A 16,810-nucleotide genomic window follows, 5' to 3' on the forward strand; every position below is an offset into this window, starting at 1 on the left:
AGAACTTGTAACTAAAGCAATAAATCCACATTAACCACTAATCTGACAACTTCCTCTGCACCCACAGTAGGCAAACTGGTGGGTTCAAAACTAAACCTGATTCTTCCTCCCCACTGCCCCACCCCCAAGGGGTTACAGCACAAAAGGTTTCTAGCATACACATGTCTGGAACATATCAATGTTTTATATTTCACAACCAGTGTTTGAACTTTACGCTTATAGTAACACACACAAAATGCTGAAGAAACTCAGTATGTCAGGCAGCAGCTATGGAAAGTAATAAAGAGTCGATGTTTTGATAAAGAGCTGAGAGCATTAGAAAGAATGGGAAAGAAGCCACAATACAAAGGTGGGGTTGGGGAAGAGGGTAAGGAGTGAGAAGCTGGGTGGTGATAAGTGTAAAAGGCAAAGGGCTGAAAAAGGAAGAATCCAATTGGAGAGGGAAGTGGACCACGGGAAAAGGCAAGGGGGCAGGCTGCAGGGTGAGGTGGGAGGCAGGTAAAGAGAAGAGAAGAATATGAGAGGAGTCAGAATGGAGAATGGAAGAAGAGAGAAGGGGGAGTGGGAGAAATTGCTGGCAATTGGCATGAATACTGATTTCTCCTTCAGGCTGGAGGCTACCCAGACAGAATATGAAATATTGGTCCTCCAACCTGAGAATGATCTTGGCAGTAGAGGAGACCGTGAATCAACATGTCAGTATAGGAATAGAGATTGGACTTAAAATGGTTAGCCACTGGGTGATCTTGCTTGTTGCAGATGGAGTGAAGATGCTCGACAAAGTGTTGCCACCGACGTGGAGGAGGCCTCACTGAGAGAACCACATAAAGTAGATGACCTGGCCTGGAGTGTTGAAGTGTTGCCTCACCAGGAAGGACGGTTTTGGGCCCTGAACAGAAGTGAAGGAAGAAGCGAATGGGCAGGTGTAGCAATCTTGCCACTTGCATGGATATGTGTCAGGAAGGAGTCAGTAGAGAGGGATGAATGGACAAGGGAATCACAGAGAGCGCGATCCCTTTGGAAATTAGAGAATTGGGGAGGAGGGAGATAAAGATGTATCTGATGATAGGATCCCAAGGGTAGAAGCTGTAAAGAAAGATGTACTAGATCTGGAGGCTCATGGGGTGGGAGGTATGGACAAGAGGAACTTCATACCTGTTAAGACGATGGGAAGATGGGGTGAGGGCAGATTTCCAGGAATTGAGGGAGATGTGGCGTGGGCAGCAAACATAGGACACAGAACATAGAACATAGAATAGTACAGCACATTACAGGCCCTTCGGCCCACAATGTTGTACCGACCCTCAAACCCTGCCTCCATATAAGCCCCCATCTTAAATTCCTCCATATACCTGTCTAGTAGTCTCTTAAACTTCACTAGTGTATCTGCCTCCACCACTGACTCAGGCAGTGCATTCCACACACCGACCACTCTCTGAGTAAAAAACCTTCCTCTAATATCCCCTTTGAACTTCCCACCCCTTACCTTAAAGCCATGTCCTCTTGTATTGAGCAGTGGTGCCCTGGGGAAGAGGAGCTGGCTATCCACTCTATCTATTCCTCTTAATATCTTGTACACCTCTATCATGTCTCCTCTCATCCTCCTTCTCTCTTAAGAGTAAAGCCCTAGCTCCCTTAATCTCTGATCATAATGCATACTCTCTAAACCAGGCAGCATCCTGGTAAATCTCCTCTGTATCCTTTCCAATGCTTCCACATCCTTCCTATAGTGAGGCCACCAGAACTGGACACAGTACTCCAAGTGTGGCCTAACCAGAGTTTTACAGAGCTGCATCATTACATCGTTACTCTTAAACTCCATCCCTCAACTTATGAAAGCTAACAACCCATAAGCTTTCTTAACTACCCTATCTACCTGTGAGGCAACTTTCAGGGATCTGTGGACATGTACCCCCAGATCCCTCTGCTCCTCCACACTACCAAGTATCCTGCCATTTACTTTGTACTCTGCCTTGGAGTTTGTCCTTCCAAAGTGTACCACCTCACACTTCTCCGGGTTGAACTCCATCTGCCACTTCTCAGCCCACTTCTGCATCCTATCAACGTCTCTCTGCAATCTTCGACAATCCCCTACACTATCGACAACACCACCAACATTCATGTCGTCTGCAAACTTGCCAACCTACCTTTCTACCCCCACATTCAGGTCGTTAATAAAAATCACGAAAGTTGAGGTCCCAGAACAGATCCTTGTGGGACACCACTAGCCACAACCTTCTAATCTGAATGTACTCCCTCCACCACGACCCTCTGCTTTCTGCAGGCAAGCCAATTCTGAATCCACCTGGCCAAACTTCCCTGGATCCCATGCCTTCTGACTTTCTGAATAAACTTACCGTGTGGAACCTTGTCAAATGCCTTACTAAAATCCATGTTGATCACATCCACTGCACAACCCTCATCTATATGCCTGGTCATCTCCTCAAAAAAATTTTTTAAGGCTTATTAGACATGATCTGCCCTTCACAAAGCCATGCTGACTGTCCCTGATCAGGCCATGATTCCCTAAATGCCCATAGATCCTATCTCTAAGAATCTTTTCCAACAGCTTTCCCACCACAGACGTAAGGCTCTCTGGTCTATAATTACCCGGACTATCCCTACTACCTTTTTTGAACAAGGGGACAACATTCGCCTCCCTCCAATCCTCTGGTACCATTCCCGTGGACAACGAGGACATAAAGATCCTAGCCAGAGGCTCAGCAATCTCTTCCCTCGCATCGTGGGGCAGCCTGGGGAATATTCCTTCAGGCCCCGGGGACTTATCTGTCCTAATGTATTTTAACAACTCCAACACCTCCTCTCCCTTAATATCAACATGCTCCAGAACATCAACCTCACTCATATTGTCCTCACCATCATCAAGTTCCCTCTCATTGGTGAATACCGAAGAGAAGTATTCATTGAGGACCTCGCTCACTTCCACAGCCTCCAGGCACATCTTCCCACCTTTATCTCTAATCAGTCCTACCTTCACTCCTGTCATCCTTTTGTTCTTCACATAATTGAAGAATGCCTTGGGGTCTTCCTTTATCCTACTCACCAAGGCCTTCTCATGCCCCCTTCTTGCTCTTCTAAGTCCTTTTCTCTGCAAAAACATCATCCCAATTCACACCCGCAAGTTCTAGCCCTATAACCTCATAATCTGCCCTTCCCCAATTAAAAATCTTCCTGCCCTCTCTGATTCTATCCTTTTCCATGATAATGCTAAAGGCCAGGGAGCGGTTGTCACTGTCCCCCAGATGCTCATCCACTGAGAGATCTGTGACCTGACCGGTTTGCTACCTAATACTAGGTCTAGTATGGCATTCCCCCTAGTCGGCCTATCAATGTACTGTGACAGGAATCCATCCTGGACACACTTAACAAACTCTGCCCCATCTAATCCCTTGGAACTAATCAGGTGCCAATCAATATTAGGGAAGTCACCCATGATAACAACCCTGTTATTTTTGCACCTTTCCAAAATCTGCCTCCCAATCTGCTCCTCTGTATCTCTGCTGCTGCCAGGGGGCCTATAGAATACCCCCAATAGAGTAACTGCTCCCTTCCTGTTCCTGACTTCCACCCATACTGACTCAAAAGAGGATCCTGCTACATTATCCACCCTTTCTGTAGCTGTAATAGTGTCCCTGATCAGTAATGCCACCCCTTCTCCCCTCCCCCCCCCCGCCATCCCTTTTAAAGCACTGAAATCCAGGAAGGTTGAGAATCCATTCCTGCCCTGGTACCAGCCAAGTCTCTGTAATGGCCACTACATCATAATTCCATGTATGTATCTAAGCTCTCAGTTCATCACCTTTGTTCCTGATGCTTCTTGCATTGAGGTACACACACTTTAGCCCTTCTACCTTACTACCTTTACACCTTTATTCTGCTTCTCTTTCCTCAAAGCCTCTCTATATGTTAGATCTGGCTTTACTCCATGCATTTCTTTCACTGCTCTATCGTTCCAGGTCCCATCCCCCTTGCAAATTAGTTTAAACCCTCCTGAACCATGCTAGCAAACCTGCCTGCAAGGATATTGCTCCCCCTTGAGTTCAGGTGCAACCCATCCAATCTGTACAGGTCCCACCTTCCCCAGAAGAGATCCCAATGATCCAAAAATCTAAAACCCTGCTCCCTGCACCAACTCCTCAGCCACGCATTCAACTGCCATCTCCTCTAATTCTTACCATCACTGTCACGTAGCACTGGCAGCAATCCTGAGAACGTCACCCTTGAGGTCCTGTTCTTCAGCCTTCTGCCTAGTTCCCGAAACTCACACTTCAGGACCTGAAATTGGTGGAGAGGGAAGTCCCATTCTTTAATGGAGGAGGAAGTCTCCTCTCCTATTGGATTTCTACTCTTCAGCACTTTGCCTTTACCACCTGACACCCCCCAGCTTCACATTTCATCCACCCCCTCTCACCCTACCTGCCTACCCCCTCATATGGCTTCATCCATCATCATCTGGCTTGTACTCCCTCCCCTACCTTTTTATTTTGATCTTCCTCCTTTCTTTCTAGTCCTGATGAAGGGTCTCAGCACGAAACATTGATTCTATTCTTTTCTGTAGATGCTTTCTGACCTACTGAATTCCTCCAGCATTTTGTGTGTTACTCTGGATTTCTAACATCTACAGAATCTCTTGTGTGTATGCTTATAGTACTTCCTTTTGCAGGTGAAGAAATGCACGTCCTGGAATTAAAACAACAAGGTTCATGTAAAATTATTTAGATAAGGGAATGATGTCTGGATTGTTTAAAACTGCAAACAATAATAATTTGGGAACAGTGACAAATGCCAAAAAATCATGGTCTTTGAATTCAAAAGGGTCTTGTCTATGGCAGATCAATTTAATAATAGGAAACACAAGTTTAAGAAAAGGAACAGAAAAAAAACTGATGTGGATTAAGCACAAAATGGGGTTGAATAACATCAGAATCCACGTTCTATTGCTTTTATGATCAGAGTAAGAAAGAAATCCCTGGAATTTACTGGCCAGATCACTAAAACTATCAGTACAATATTCCAGGGCTGCTAAGAAGAAAACATGATGATATGTTCATAGAAAAGTGCAGAAAAAGAACACTCAAAAGAGAACTCACATCAAGAGATTAGTGTGCTTTTTCTTATTTTAGATGGTGTATTCATTTTGTTGAAATGAAAGCCTCCATGATTTAACTAAAGGAATAATGAACAAATAAAGAGAACTGGATTTTTACACCTCTAAAATGAAAAGATGTAGCGCAGGTACGATAGAACAATTTAAAATTATGTAAGGTTGGGATAAGCTACGTTTGGGTATACTTTGCTATTGTGTACAGAGTTTAAGCACAGAGGATCATGAAGACAAAAGAATATAGCAAAAAGGGGAGGAAGGTGCAGAGAACAGATTGCAAACACCAGATGATAGAGCAAGAAAGCTTATTAGTTTTTAAGAAGGAACTAATTAGATTCTTGTCAACAAATGGGATTGAGGATAATTAGAAATGGACCCAGGGAATACCCATGGAAAGATGAGCAAAAGGTTTTCTCCTGCTTGGAACTTTTATCTTGTAAATTGAGCACTAGAGGGCCTCCTGGTGGGAGGCAAGAAGACTACAGCAATTACACACCAGGTTCTATTGTTTGTTATATCGAAAGGGAATGCTCCAGAGTGTCTAAGATAAAAACAGCCATTACATTAGCACATCAGTTTCACAGGTAACACCTGTGGTTACGTAGAATGCACCAGTACCAGCACAATGAGAAATGTAATGTTGACAAGCGAGCTCCTGGAGAGTTACAAGGTTGGACATCAGTAAATAAAGCATAGTATGCAAAGAAGCCAGCGGGATTTCTGCCCCAATTAGCTAAAAATACTTATCTATAAACATATGAAGAAGGACAAGAAAAGACCACAGTGCCTAAAAATGGTTACCCCACCTGTTAGCTAATGCCATTATGTAGATCCTCTAATCAACCACAAGAATTACAAACACTGGGCAGGCAAAGAGAAAGAAAAAATGTGGTCATTTTCAGAAAACATAATGTGTGCAACTATAAAGTAAATTTAGCTAATTCAGGACTGGCATTTAGCTTATAATGTTCTTGGTTTTCAGTGCTGTAAGCTGTTCTCTTTAGTTATTGATCCATTATCATTTATTCAGCCAGCGTGCCACTTGTCACACACCATGTATTACAAGATCTATAAGAATCCTTTGCAGTACTGGTTAGTCAGAACATTCAGCAATGTTACTGTAGTAAGAAGCTGTATTAATCCGTTCAGCATGTATGTTTCTCACAAAATCCATACTGTCATGTCAATGGTGGCTGGAGATTTGACCTTGGGGAAAATAGTAAGGAGACATAACCTGCTGCTGTGCATTTCTAAGCAGTCAGCTGCAGTAAGGCTCATGCAGTATGCCATCTATCAAGTCCTCCAGAAATTCTACTCCATAGCTGAATCTTCTAATCACATTCTCCATCCAACATCTGATCATCTCCTTGTCCACAACTTGAAGCTCATGCCAACTGATCCTGGCTCCATTATTTATTTGTCTGATCATCCTACAACTCCAATCTGATCTTCCCTTCTCCATCTCAAATACTGTTCCACCTCTCCCAATCCTGCCTTCACCCATCTCATGCTTACCCCACAAACCTCGTCAACTACCCTCTCTGCCTGTTCATAATCCACAGTTCAACTCACCTTCTACTTGTTCCACTCGTTCTACAATTACAGGTGTTAGTGGGCAAAGGACTTTGTGCAAACATGTATACAAAGGCTGTTCTATCATATATGAGCAACACACATAAAAGTTGCTAGTGAACGCAGCAGGCCAGGCAGCATCTCTAGGAGGAGGTACAGTTGCCGTTTTGGGCCGAGACCCTTCGTCAGGACTAATTGAAAGAAGAGCTAGTAAGAGATTTGAAAGTGGGAGGGGGAGGGGGAGAACCAAAATGATAAGAGAAGACAGGAGGGGGAGGGATGGAGCCAAGAGTTGGACAATTCATTGGCAAAAGGGATATGAGAGGATAATAGGACGGGAGGCCTAGGGAGAAGGAAAGGGGGTGGGGGGGAAGACCAGAGGATGGGCAAGGAGTATAGTGAGAGGGACAGAGGGAGAAAAAGGAGACAGAGAGTAAGAATATATATATATATATATATATATATATATATATATATATATATATAATAAATAAATAAATAACGTATGGGGTATGAAGGGGAGGTGGGACATTAACGGAAGTTAGAGAAGTCAATGTTCATGCCATCAGGTTGGAGGCTACCCAGACGGAATATAAGGTGTTGTTCCTTCAACCGGAGTGTGGCTTCATCTTGACAGTAGAGGAGGTCATGGACAGACATATCAGAATGGGAATGGGACATGGAATTAAAATGTGTGGCCACTGGGAGATCCTGCTTTCTCTGGCAGACGGAGCGTAGGTGTTCAGCAAAACGGTCTCCCAGTCTGCGTTGGGCCTCGCCAATATATAGAAGGCCGTATCGGGAGCGCCGGACGCAGTATATCACCTCAGTCGACTCACAGGTGAAGTGTCGCCTCTCCTGTCCCCTCATAACACAATCATAAAGAGTCTCTTTAGGTGCAGTATCATTTCTAGCACATAAATTGCATTTAACAACTTAAATGTAGATATCAAATCATTCATGTTTTCCCAGTAGAAGTTTCTCCATCTATTCTCTGTCATCAATTAAAATTCTATTCCTGCACTATAATCTTTCTTTCTGTTTGATTTACTCATGGAAGATAAACTACCCCTTTACATACATTGCATAGACATGGGCTAGTATTACATTAACTCCCTTGATACATTGTTAGTGCTGTGCTAATGGATGTTGCTCATATGAATATTCGGCATACTTTTATTTCACCTTTTACATGTTACACAATAGAAAAGTAAATTTTCCAATGAACTTGGTGTTTAAAAGGAGCAGACATTATACAAGACCCTGACTCTGGCCACCAACTCACTATGTTATGATCTCTGATATTATGGATCCCAACCCTGGCTCCAGCACTACACTTGGTCCACAGACTGGATTCCAGCTCTGGGAGCAGATACTACTTCCCTCTGGATCTCTGGCTTACACTCTAAACTAATTAGTCAGCCAAATGTTGGATCATGAAGATTTCTGAACAAACTGTTTTTAGGTTATTGGAGTTTTATTGGGAGTTCACTTTAGCCATCCTTATAGCAGTTCACATCTCAGCTAGAGTGGACGTGAAGCCTGCACTCAATAAACTATTACTCAGTGATCAACAGCCCTGAAATGCGATATGAATAGGCCCCCTTCATCATTACCAGTAACTTCTACAAGGCCAATTTCAGAGGTGTGTTGGAGAAGTGAGTGTGTTATGAAAATACTAATGGCTCTGCTCAAGTCCCACTAGGTACCCAAACACTGCTCCAGTCCCTCCAGGGACCATTGCTATACACCCATCAACCAACCTTTCACCGATGGTCACTATAGGACCTTTCACCGATGGTCACACAGCATCAGGGTAGTGTAATGGTTAGCGTAATGCTTTACAGCACCAGTAATTCCTGCTGCTGTATGTTCTCCCTGTGACTGTGTAGGTTTTCTCCCACATTCCAAAGACATATGTGTTGGGGTTAGTAAATTGTGGGCATGTTATATTGATGCTGGAAGCATGGTGATACTTGTGAGCTGCCCCCAGCACGTCCTCAGACTGTGTTGTGAGGATGTGTCGGTCTTCACTGCAAAACGATGCATTTCAGTGTAAGTTTCATTGTTTTGACAAATAAAGCTCATAGTTTCTCTTTGGTCAATTAGTCTACCAGGCTGTGCTCCTTCTTGCTGTATATAAACAGAAGCTGAAACCCGAGGATCTGGTACAGAAAGTTGCTTAGTGCTGGTCTGAGGAACAGATGATCTTCTACATTACTGCTTTCAGTCAGTAGACTAGTCTGTATTCAAAGACTCAGCAGCCAATCTAGATGAACATGTCACCAGCATCAGAGAACTTACTGGGTTAAAAAAAAAGGTCAGTCTAAGTGTTCGTAAAATAGAAATTATGGATAAATCAGGAGGTCACTTCTTACTGAATTCCAGGACTGTGGTGTTCAAATCAGGAAATCCTGACCTGTACGACAAATCAAGTCACGAAATTCATAAAACTTTTAGTTATGTCAAGGGACAATACCTGTCTGAAATTAAGTCCCACGCTAGCTGTCAGGTGTGGCAAACCTTACAGGCTGCAAGACAAAATCAGGCACCATCGTCAACAACAATGCATCCCCTCCTGATGAGCCTTCTGTGTCTTGTGCATGTTTTGAGCAGAAAGGAAAATGGAATGTCTCCACTCTCACCAACAGCCTTCAATGCACCTGGACCCACAGTCACAAGGTTAAGTTTTCCAGAATCAAATATCTCCAGTAGTCTGAACTAGTCCAACCATGAACGTAGACACCAAAGCCAAGAAAGTTCACCATGCCTCTCCTTCCTCAGGAGGCTAAAAAAATTCGGCACGTCTTCTTTGATACTAACTAATTTTTACAGAAAGCAACCTTACCGAAAGCACTATGGCTTTGTACAGCAATTGCTGTTCTGCCTGAGACTGCAAGAAACTGCAGAGAGTTGTGTACACCCCTCAGCACATCATGGGAACCAGCGTCCTCTCTGTGGACTTTGTATTCTTCTTGTTGCCTCTGTAAAGTCGCCAACATGTTCAAAGACCCCACCCTAAACATTCCTTTTCTCCCCACCGTCCATTGAGCAGAACATAAAAAGCCCAAAAGCATGTACCACTAGGCCCGAACATAGCTTCTATCCTGCTGTTATAAGACTATTCAACAATTCCCTAGGAGTCCTGATAAAGGGTCTTGACCCCCCCCCCCCCGGGTATTGGACATTTTAACCCTGGGAAAAAGATACTGCCTGTTAACCATATGCCTCTCATGATCTTAAAAACCTCTATCAGGTGCAGAGAAAACAACCCATGTTTGTCCAACTCCTCCTTACAGCACATGCCCACTAATCCAGGCAACTTCCTGGTGAATCTCATCTGCATCCTTTTCGAAGCCTCAGCATTCTTCCTATAATAGGCTAATGGGAATTGAATGTAATAATCCAGATGTGGCCTAACTAGAGTTCTGTAAATCTGTAACAACTCTTGAACTCAGTTTCTTGACTAAAAACGGCAAGTATGCCACATGTCTTCTTCACCATCCTTTCAACCTGTGTAGCCACTTTCAGAGAGCTATGGACTTGGCCTTGCAGGACATCAACACTGTTAAGGGCCTTGCAATCAGCGAAGTATTATCCCTTTCCATTTGATCTCTCAAAAGTACAGCACTTCATATTTAGCCAAGTTAAACTCCAACTGCCATTTCTCTGCACACATCTGCAACTAATCTATAACCCATGGTACACTTTGGCAGCTGTCAACACTATCCACAACACAACCAATCTTTGTAATCTCTACAAACTTACTAAAGTACCCGTTAGATTTTCATGCTGGTATATATATATGTAGAGGAAGGGATACAAGGAATAAGAAGGTTTAGAGCGGGAGAAAAATACAAGCTGGTAACTGTTAGGTGAGACCAGATGAGAGGGCAAGTAGGTGAGTGTGGGACTGTGGATGAAGTAAGATGCTGAGAGGTGATAGGTGCAAGAGGTAAAAGTCTGAAGGAATATAATAGGAGAGAACAATGGACTATAGAATAAAGGGAAGGAGGAAAGGAACAGGGGAAGGTGATGGGCAGTTGAGGAAATGAGAAGGAGTGAGGGGGCAACCAGAATGGGGAATGGGAAAAGGGATAAAAGAGGGAAGGGAGAGCAATTACTGGAAGTTAGAGAAATTGATGCTCATGCCAGTAGGTTGGAGGCTAACCAGACACAATAGCCCTCACAAAACCATGCTGTCTCTGATTAGCCATGCTTTTCCAAATGCTTATAAATCCTATGCCTAAAAAATATTCTCCAGTGACTTTCCTACCATTGATGTGAGACTAACTGGACTATAGTTTCCATGATTATCCCTATATTCCTGATTGAAGAAGGGAACAACATCTATTCACTATTCATCCTCACCTGTGATCAGAGGTAATTCTTTCTTTCTTCTTGTATTTGCACAATTTGTTGTCTTTTGCACACTAGTTGAATACCCAAGTTGGCGTGGTCTTTCATTGATTCTGTTATGGCTATTATTCTCTTATGGAATTATTGAGTATGCCCGCAAGAAATGAATCTCAGGATTGTATATGGTAACATATTTACACTTCGATAATAAATTTACTTTGAACTTTGAGAGGACATGAAGTTATTGGTCAAGGCTGCAGAAATGTCACTTGCCTCTCTCAGTAACCTGGGGTATAGCTCATCAGACCTTGGGACCTATCCATTTTAATATTTCATCTCAAAATGCCTAATTCTCTTGCAAGTTACCATGCTCTTAATTAATACTCTGCTGCAAGGTCCATCCATACTTATCCTTATCTATAGATATCTTAAAACTTAAGCAGTTACGATCGTTGTTCCCTAACTGTTCTTCAACTGAAAGCTAATTTCTAACTAGGCTCATTACCCAGCACCAGGTCCAGTATATTCCTCTCTCAACCAAGTCTTTGTTATGGCCACAACATCATAGTTCCATGTGCTTATCCATGCTCTAAGTTCAGCACCCTTACCCAAAATACTCCTAGCATTACAGTACACACAGTTTAACCCATCTGTTCCACTGTGTCTATTTCCATGGTCATGTCATTTACCCTGCTCTCAATCTCTCAACTCTCTGACCTAGTGCTCTGGTTCCCATCCAAGTGCCTAACTAGTTTAACCTCCTCTATCACCCCCTCCCCTGGCCAGGATATTGGTTCTGTTGCAATTAAGACACAACACATCCCTCTTGTACAGGTCACCACTACCCCAGATGATGTTCCACTGATCCAAGAATCTGAAATCTTGTCTCCTGCATCACTTCCTCAGCCACATAGTCATCTGTTGTAAATTTCCATTTCGACCCTGACTAGCACTTGGCACCAAAGTAATCCATGAGTACTATCTTTGAGGCTCTGCTTTTCAGCCGCTTTCCTAACTCCCTATTTTCACTGCACAGGACCTCTTCCCCTTTCTACCTTTGCCATTGGTGCCAATGTGCAGCATGACTTCTGGCTGCTCACCCATCCCCAAAACCCCCTTTGATGATGTTCTGCAACTGCTCTGAGATAGCCTCATCCCTGGCAACACACCCTCCTGACATCTCTTTCATTGTCACAGAATCTCACTATTGCTCTGCCCGATGAGCCTTGGAGCTGACGACAATGCCACTGGCCTGCCTGCTGCTGTTGTGCTCTGACATGACATTGCCTCCAGCAGTATCCAGAGGGGTAAACCTGTTGCAGAGAGGAATGGCTAGCAGAGGTCCTGCACTGTCTCTCCCGCTTACCTCTCCCGGTGGTCACCCACCTATCTGCAGCCTGTACCTTAGGTTTGACCCATCACTAAAACCTATCAGTATCTACGGTCCTATCAGTATCCCAGAAGAATCTAACTGCATCCAACATGTGCTGCTAATTGTCAGTCTGCTGGAAGGTGTGTACAGATCTATCCTTTGGTTCTAATATTTATAGACAGGGTCAGGAGCTGCAGCTGGGTACATCACAGGCACTGGAGTTGCCTTGATCTCCTACATCCTGCAGGAGGAGCATACCACAGCCCTAACTGACATTGCAGCTACTTTAATGGGAACAATAACTCTAAAGAAAACCTCACCTGCGCCTACCTGCTGAGCCTCTTTTCGCTGAAGCCCCCTGGACTAAAGCCTTAGCACTTAAGAGTATACTCAACCACGGCACTTACACCTCAAACACGACCACTCCCAACATTGGCAGTTCTGAAATGGTTGTCTGCTAGAGCCTGCTTTCCTTTCGCACTTACATAAAACATCTGTACAGGCAACCTCTTAACGAAAAGCAAGTTTCAGAAAAGCTGCTCGCTTCACTTCTCTGATCCTCTGGGTAATGCAAATGGACTGATGTGATGAAATGATCTGTATGGATGGCATGCAAAATGAAGTTTCAGTACATGCGGCAATAATAAGCCAATTTACCAGTTTAATTTACCAATTCAGCTTAAAGTTTTTTTAAACCAGATGCTACAGTTCTTTTTTCCCCCTCATCTTGTCTTTTAATATTAGAACCAAAGAATAGATCTATACACACCTTCCAGCAGATTGACAGCTAACACGACCCATTTATTAGCATAACAAGAAACTCCAAACTACAAGGAATTTTTCACCCCTGCTGATCTAGTGAAGTGCAACTTATTTACAATGGGCAAAAGCAGGATAACGTTTCTCATGAAAAGATTTATTCTAGATGAACCAAAACTGTATTTGATGTTACTAGAGACAGATTATAAACTATGCTAATAATACAGGTAAAAAAAGAACTGCTCTTGTTGCTCTTTAAGTACTCAGTGTACTTTTGCAAAGCAGTTGGACAGAACTGGCTTACAGCTTTACCTGAGATACAGCCAAAGTTAGTATTTGTGGATATTATACTGGCATGATTCTAATGGTTTTGGTGCTATGCTGCTTAAAAAATTGAATTAAGTGAACCTGATATAGTAAAACTCCAATAATCTACGATCTTGGATCTTGATAATGCGAGACCAGTGGATTTTCTGGACTTTTATGTAGTATTCCTAGGTAACACCCAGCTACTTTTATTTTGCTTTCATAACATATTATACAGCATGTATTAAATGTTCTAGCAAGGCTAATAAATTAAAAGGAAATGGGAAATACACAAGAGGTAGAGATCTCTGCTCCAGCTGCAAACCCCAATCTTGGCTCTGGCCATGAACTAGTTCATAGTGAGCAAGCCATCTGCCAGACCAGAAGGACTTCTGAAAATTAGACGCCGGATAACTGGAGTTTTATTGTAAACAGCAAGCTGGTTTAATAATGAATAGCACAGAAAGGAAGTGAAATTCCCATGCTGGTCTGTTCAGACTCAGCTGCGATTCCAATCCACCAAACACATTTAACCCCTGATGTAACTTTCTTGGGGCACCAAGACATACTGCGATAATTGCAAGTGCCAGACAGGAAGTTGCAGACTGCTTTTTATTTAGATACACTTGGATACCTAATAGAATTGGGTTGAAGAGAAGCAAGTAGTGGGGCATAACGCTTAGCACCAGTTGTAAGACTGGGGTTCAATTCCCACCATGGTCTGTAAGGAGTCTGTATATTCTCCCCTTGATCGTGTGGCTTTCCTTTGGGTGCTCTGTTTTCCTCCCACATTCAAAAGAGGTACAGGTTGGTGCTAGTAAGTTGTGGGCATGCTAAGTTGGTGCCAGAAACATGGTGACACTTGCCAGTTGCTCCCAGAGCATACTCAAACTGTGTTGGTTGCTAATGCAAATGGCACATTTCACTGTATGTCTTGACGTACATGTGACAATCAAGCTAATCTTTAACCTTTATGTAATTGGCATTGAACATTTACAATGGGTAACGTTTTATGGCCAGGAGAATGATGGCTTTAAATCAATAATTCCTGAAATTGCCATTCAAAGTATTGAATTTCAAACTTGCCACAGACACAAATCTCGAACCCTTTATGTCAGATTAACACCCCCTTTAATGCAGCACCTTATATCTTACCATAGCCCAGCCCTCCACCCACCAAACACCACCCTTCACCCCTACTTCCAGCTATTTCATAGCCCAAAAGAGAATCATGCTTTTTCTTTTGGGTGATGCTGGTGCACTCTCCTACACCCCTCTCTGATCGCCACTCTTGTTAAAGATTCAATAGATTATCTAAGGGAAGGCAAGAGATTCACCACACATCCTGACCAGCTTTGTTTGTCAATTAACATCACCAAAAAAAATGTGATTGTTTTCGTTGTCTATAAAAACAGTGTTGTTTGCATTTAAGTAACACCAGTGATGCCCCGGTAAAGTAATTCTCTGTATTTGAAGTGTTTGGAATTTTTCTTGAGGAATGAACAAGATCCCCATATGAGCAAGAATAAAATTGGTGCTCTGCCAGTTCCAGTTTTCACCTGATCATGCCAATCTCTGATTACTTCAAATAACGCACTTATTTGATATTTGTTCACCAATAAATAATGGTATTATTTTGTACTCTTGGCAGAGAAGTCAAATGATCTTTTCCCTGAGTTTCCTGTGTTGTTATTACTATTGTTTCCATAGTTCTCTGGGGACTCCCAGAGGCAGTAAATATTGGGCCATTTGTAAAGGAGAAAAGGACAAGCATTAATACAGCACCTTTCCTTGCCTCAATTCTTCCAAAACATTTTACTATTAGAAAACTACACAGGAAGTTTAGGTACTACTATAAGACAGAATGGCTAAGAGCCTCTTATCAATACACTCAGAAATGCAATAATTTCCCACATTGTTTCTTGAATGCGCAGATGAATATCTTGAAAAAGTATACAAATATATTGATATTACCTTCAGACACTTCTACAGCTGTAGAGTTTAATCTGAGGCATTTTCTTACTCAATCACAATAATTAAACAATACTGTAAGTTTGAAATGAGAGAAAATCTGCAGATGCTAGCAATCCAAGCAACACACACGCAATCCTGGAGGCACTCAGCAGGCCAGGCAGCATCTACGGAAAAGAGTAAACAGTTGACATTTTGAGCCGAGACCCTTCATCAGGACAGGTCTGTTTGACGATGTTTGATGAGTTCATGGCCAGATCAGCCATGATCTTATTGAATGGTAGAGCAGGCTCGATAGGCCAGATGGCCTACTCCTGCTCATATTTCTTATGTTCTTATGAAACGTCGACTGTTTACTCTTTTCCATAGATGCTGCCTGGCCCACTGAGTTCTTCCAGCATTTTCTGTGTCAACTACATATTAGATTTTGTTTAAATATCTGTGCGTTAAAACTGACAGTATAAGGTGCAACAGAAAGAAAACTGCTGTATCATTGCAGCACATCAAAAGTAACATGAAGTCAACTGCCCTAATCCGCACGTGCTTACCTTCAGGTCGGTACTGAGCTACGATAGTCACAGTCTGACCAGCTCTTTTGAGCGCAGCTGCTGCCTGCTCATGTGTAGCACTCCGTAGATTAACACCATTTACCTGAAACAAACAGGCAGAATTATTTAAAACATACCCAAGACAGTCAAGTTCCCACTCAGTTGATGGACCCCTGTAGCAATAATGCAGATCTAACATATTACTGAAGAATTAACTTGTCTCAGGGCTACAGATATGGTGCTTCTCAAATTAGAATTTAGTTAATTATTTTTAAGAATTTTTTCTTTCTCTTTGCAGGACTGTCTTAACTTCCCTTCGGCTTCAGGAAAAATAAGTTCAAATAAAATGTACCAGCGAGGAGAAGAGCTTGGTGAACGGTAGCTTGGGATATTGATGTAATAATGAATTACTAACAAAGTAAGAAGATACCCTGATGGGCATTATTCTAGGAAAGGCACACTTGGGGAGCAGGACTTCCAAAAACATTTTAAGTAGTAGATGGATTTTAGTCGAGTATGAATAACAGACCATTCTTAGTTCTGGAATAAATGTAGGATGGGGGGTGGGGGGGAATAGATCTCAGACAGAACTGTTACCATAGCAACTCCATCCTAATTCTGAATCACAAATGGTCAAAGCAGCTGGCAGCCTCTCTGCAACATGCGTAATGGTTAGTGCCTTGAAATAGAAATCTTACAGAGAAATATCAAAAGCAGGGATGCACTTGTTACTGGTGCAGATTTGACGCACAGGACATTTTGTAGAATGCAGACAAGTTAACTGCCTCCATCTGAAAG

The 16,810-nt window shown here is 42.7% G+C and overlaps 1 protein-coding gene across 3 annotated transcripts in view; it reads right to left on the bottom strand.

The window, feature by feature from the left end:
• Positions 1 to 16,810, bottom strand: part of dlg3 (discs, large homolog 3 (Drosophila)) — a 404,968-nt gene that overhangs the window by 103,423 nt on the left and 284,735 nt on the right. For all 3 annotated transcript variants that reach the window (XM_072270742.1, XM_072270744.1, XM_072270743.1), the window contains one exon: positions 16,013 to 16,115. In XM_072270742.1, the coding sequence (XP_072126843.1) occupies positions 16,013 to 16,115 (103 nt within the window). The remainder of the gene's footprint in view (positions 1 to 16,012; positions 16,116 to 16,810) is intronic.

Source organism: Mobula birostris, chromosome 10 (genome assembly GCF_030028105.1).
Source record: "Mobula birostris isolate sMobBir1 chromosome 10, sMobBir1.hap1, whole genome shotgun sequence".
NCBI lineage: Eukaryota > Metazoa > Chordata > Chondrichthyes > Myliobatiformes > Myliobatidae > Mobula > Mobula birostris.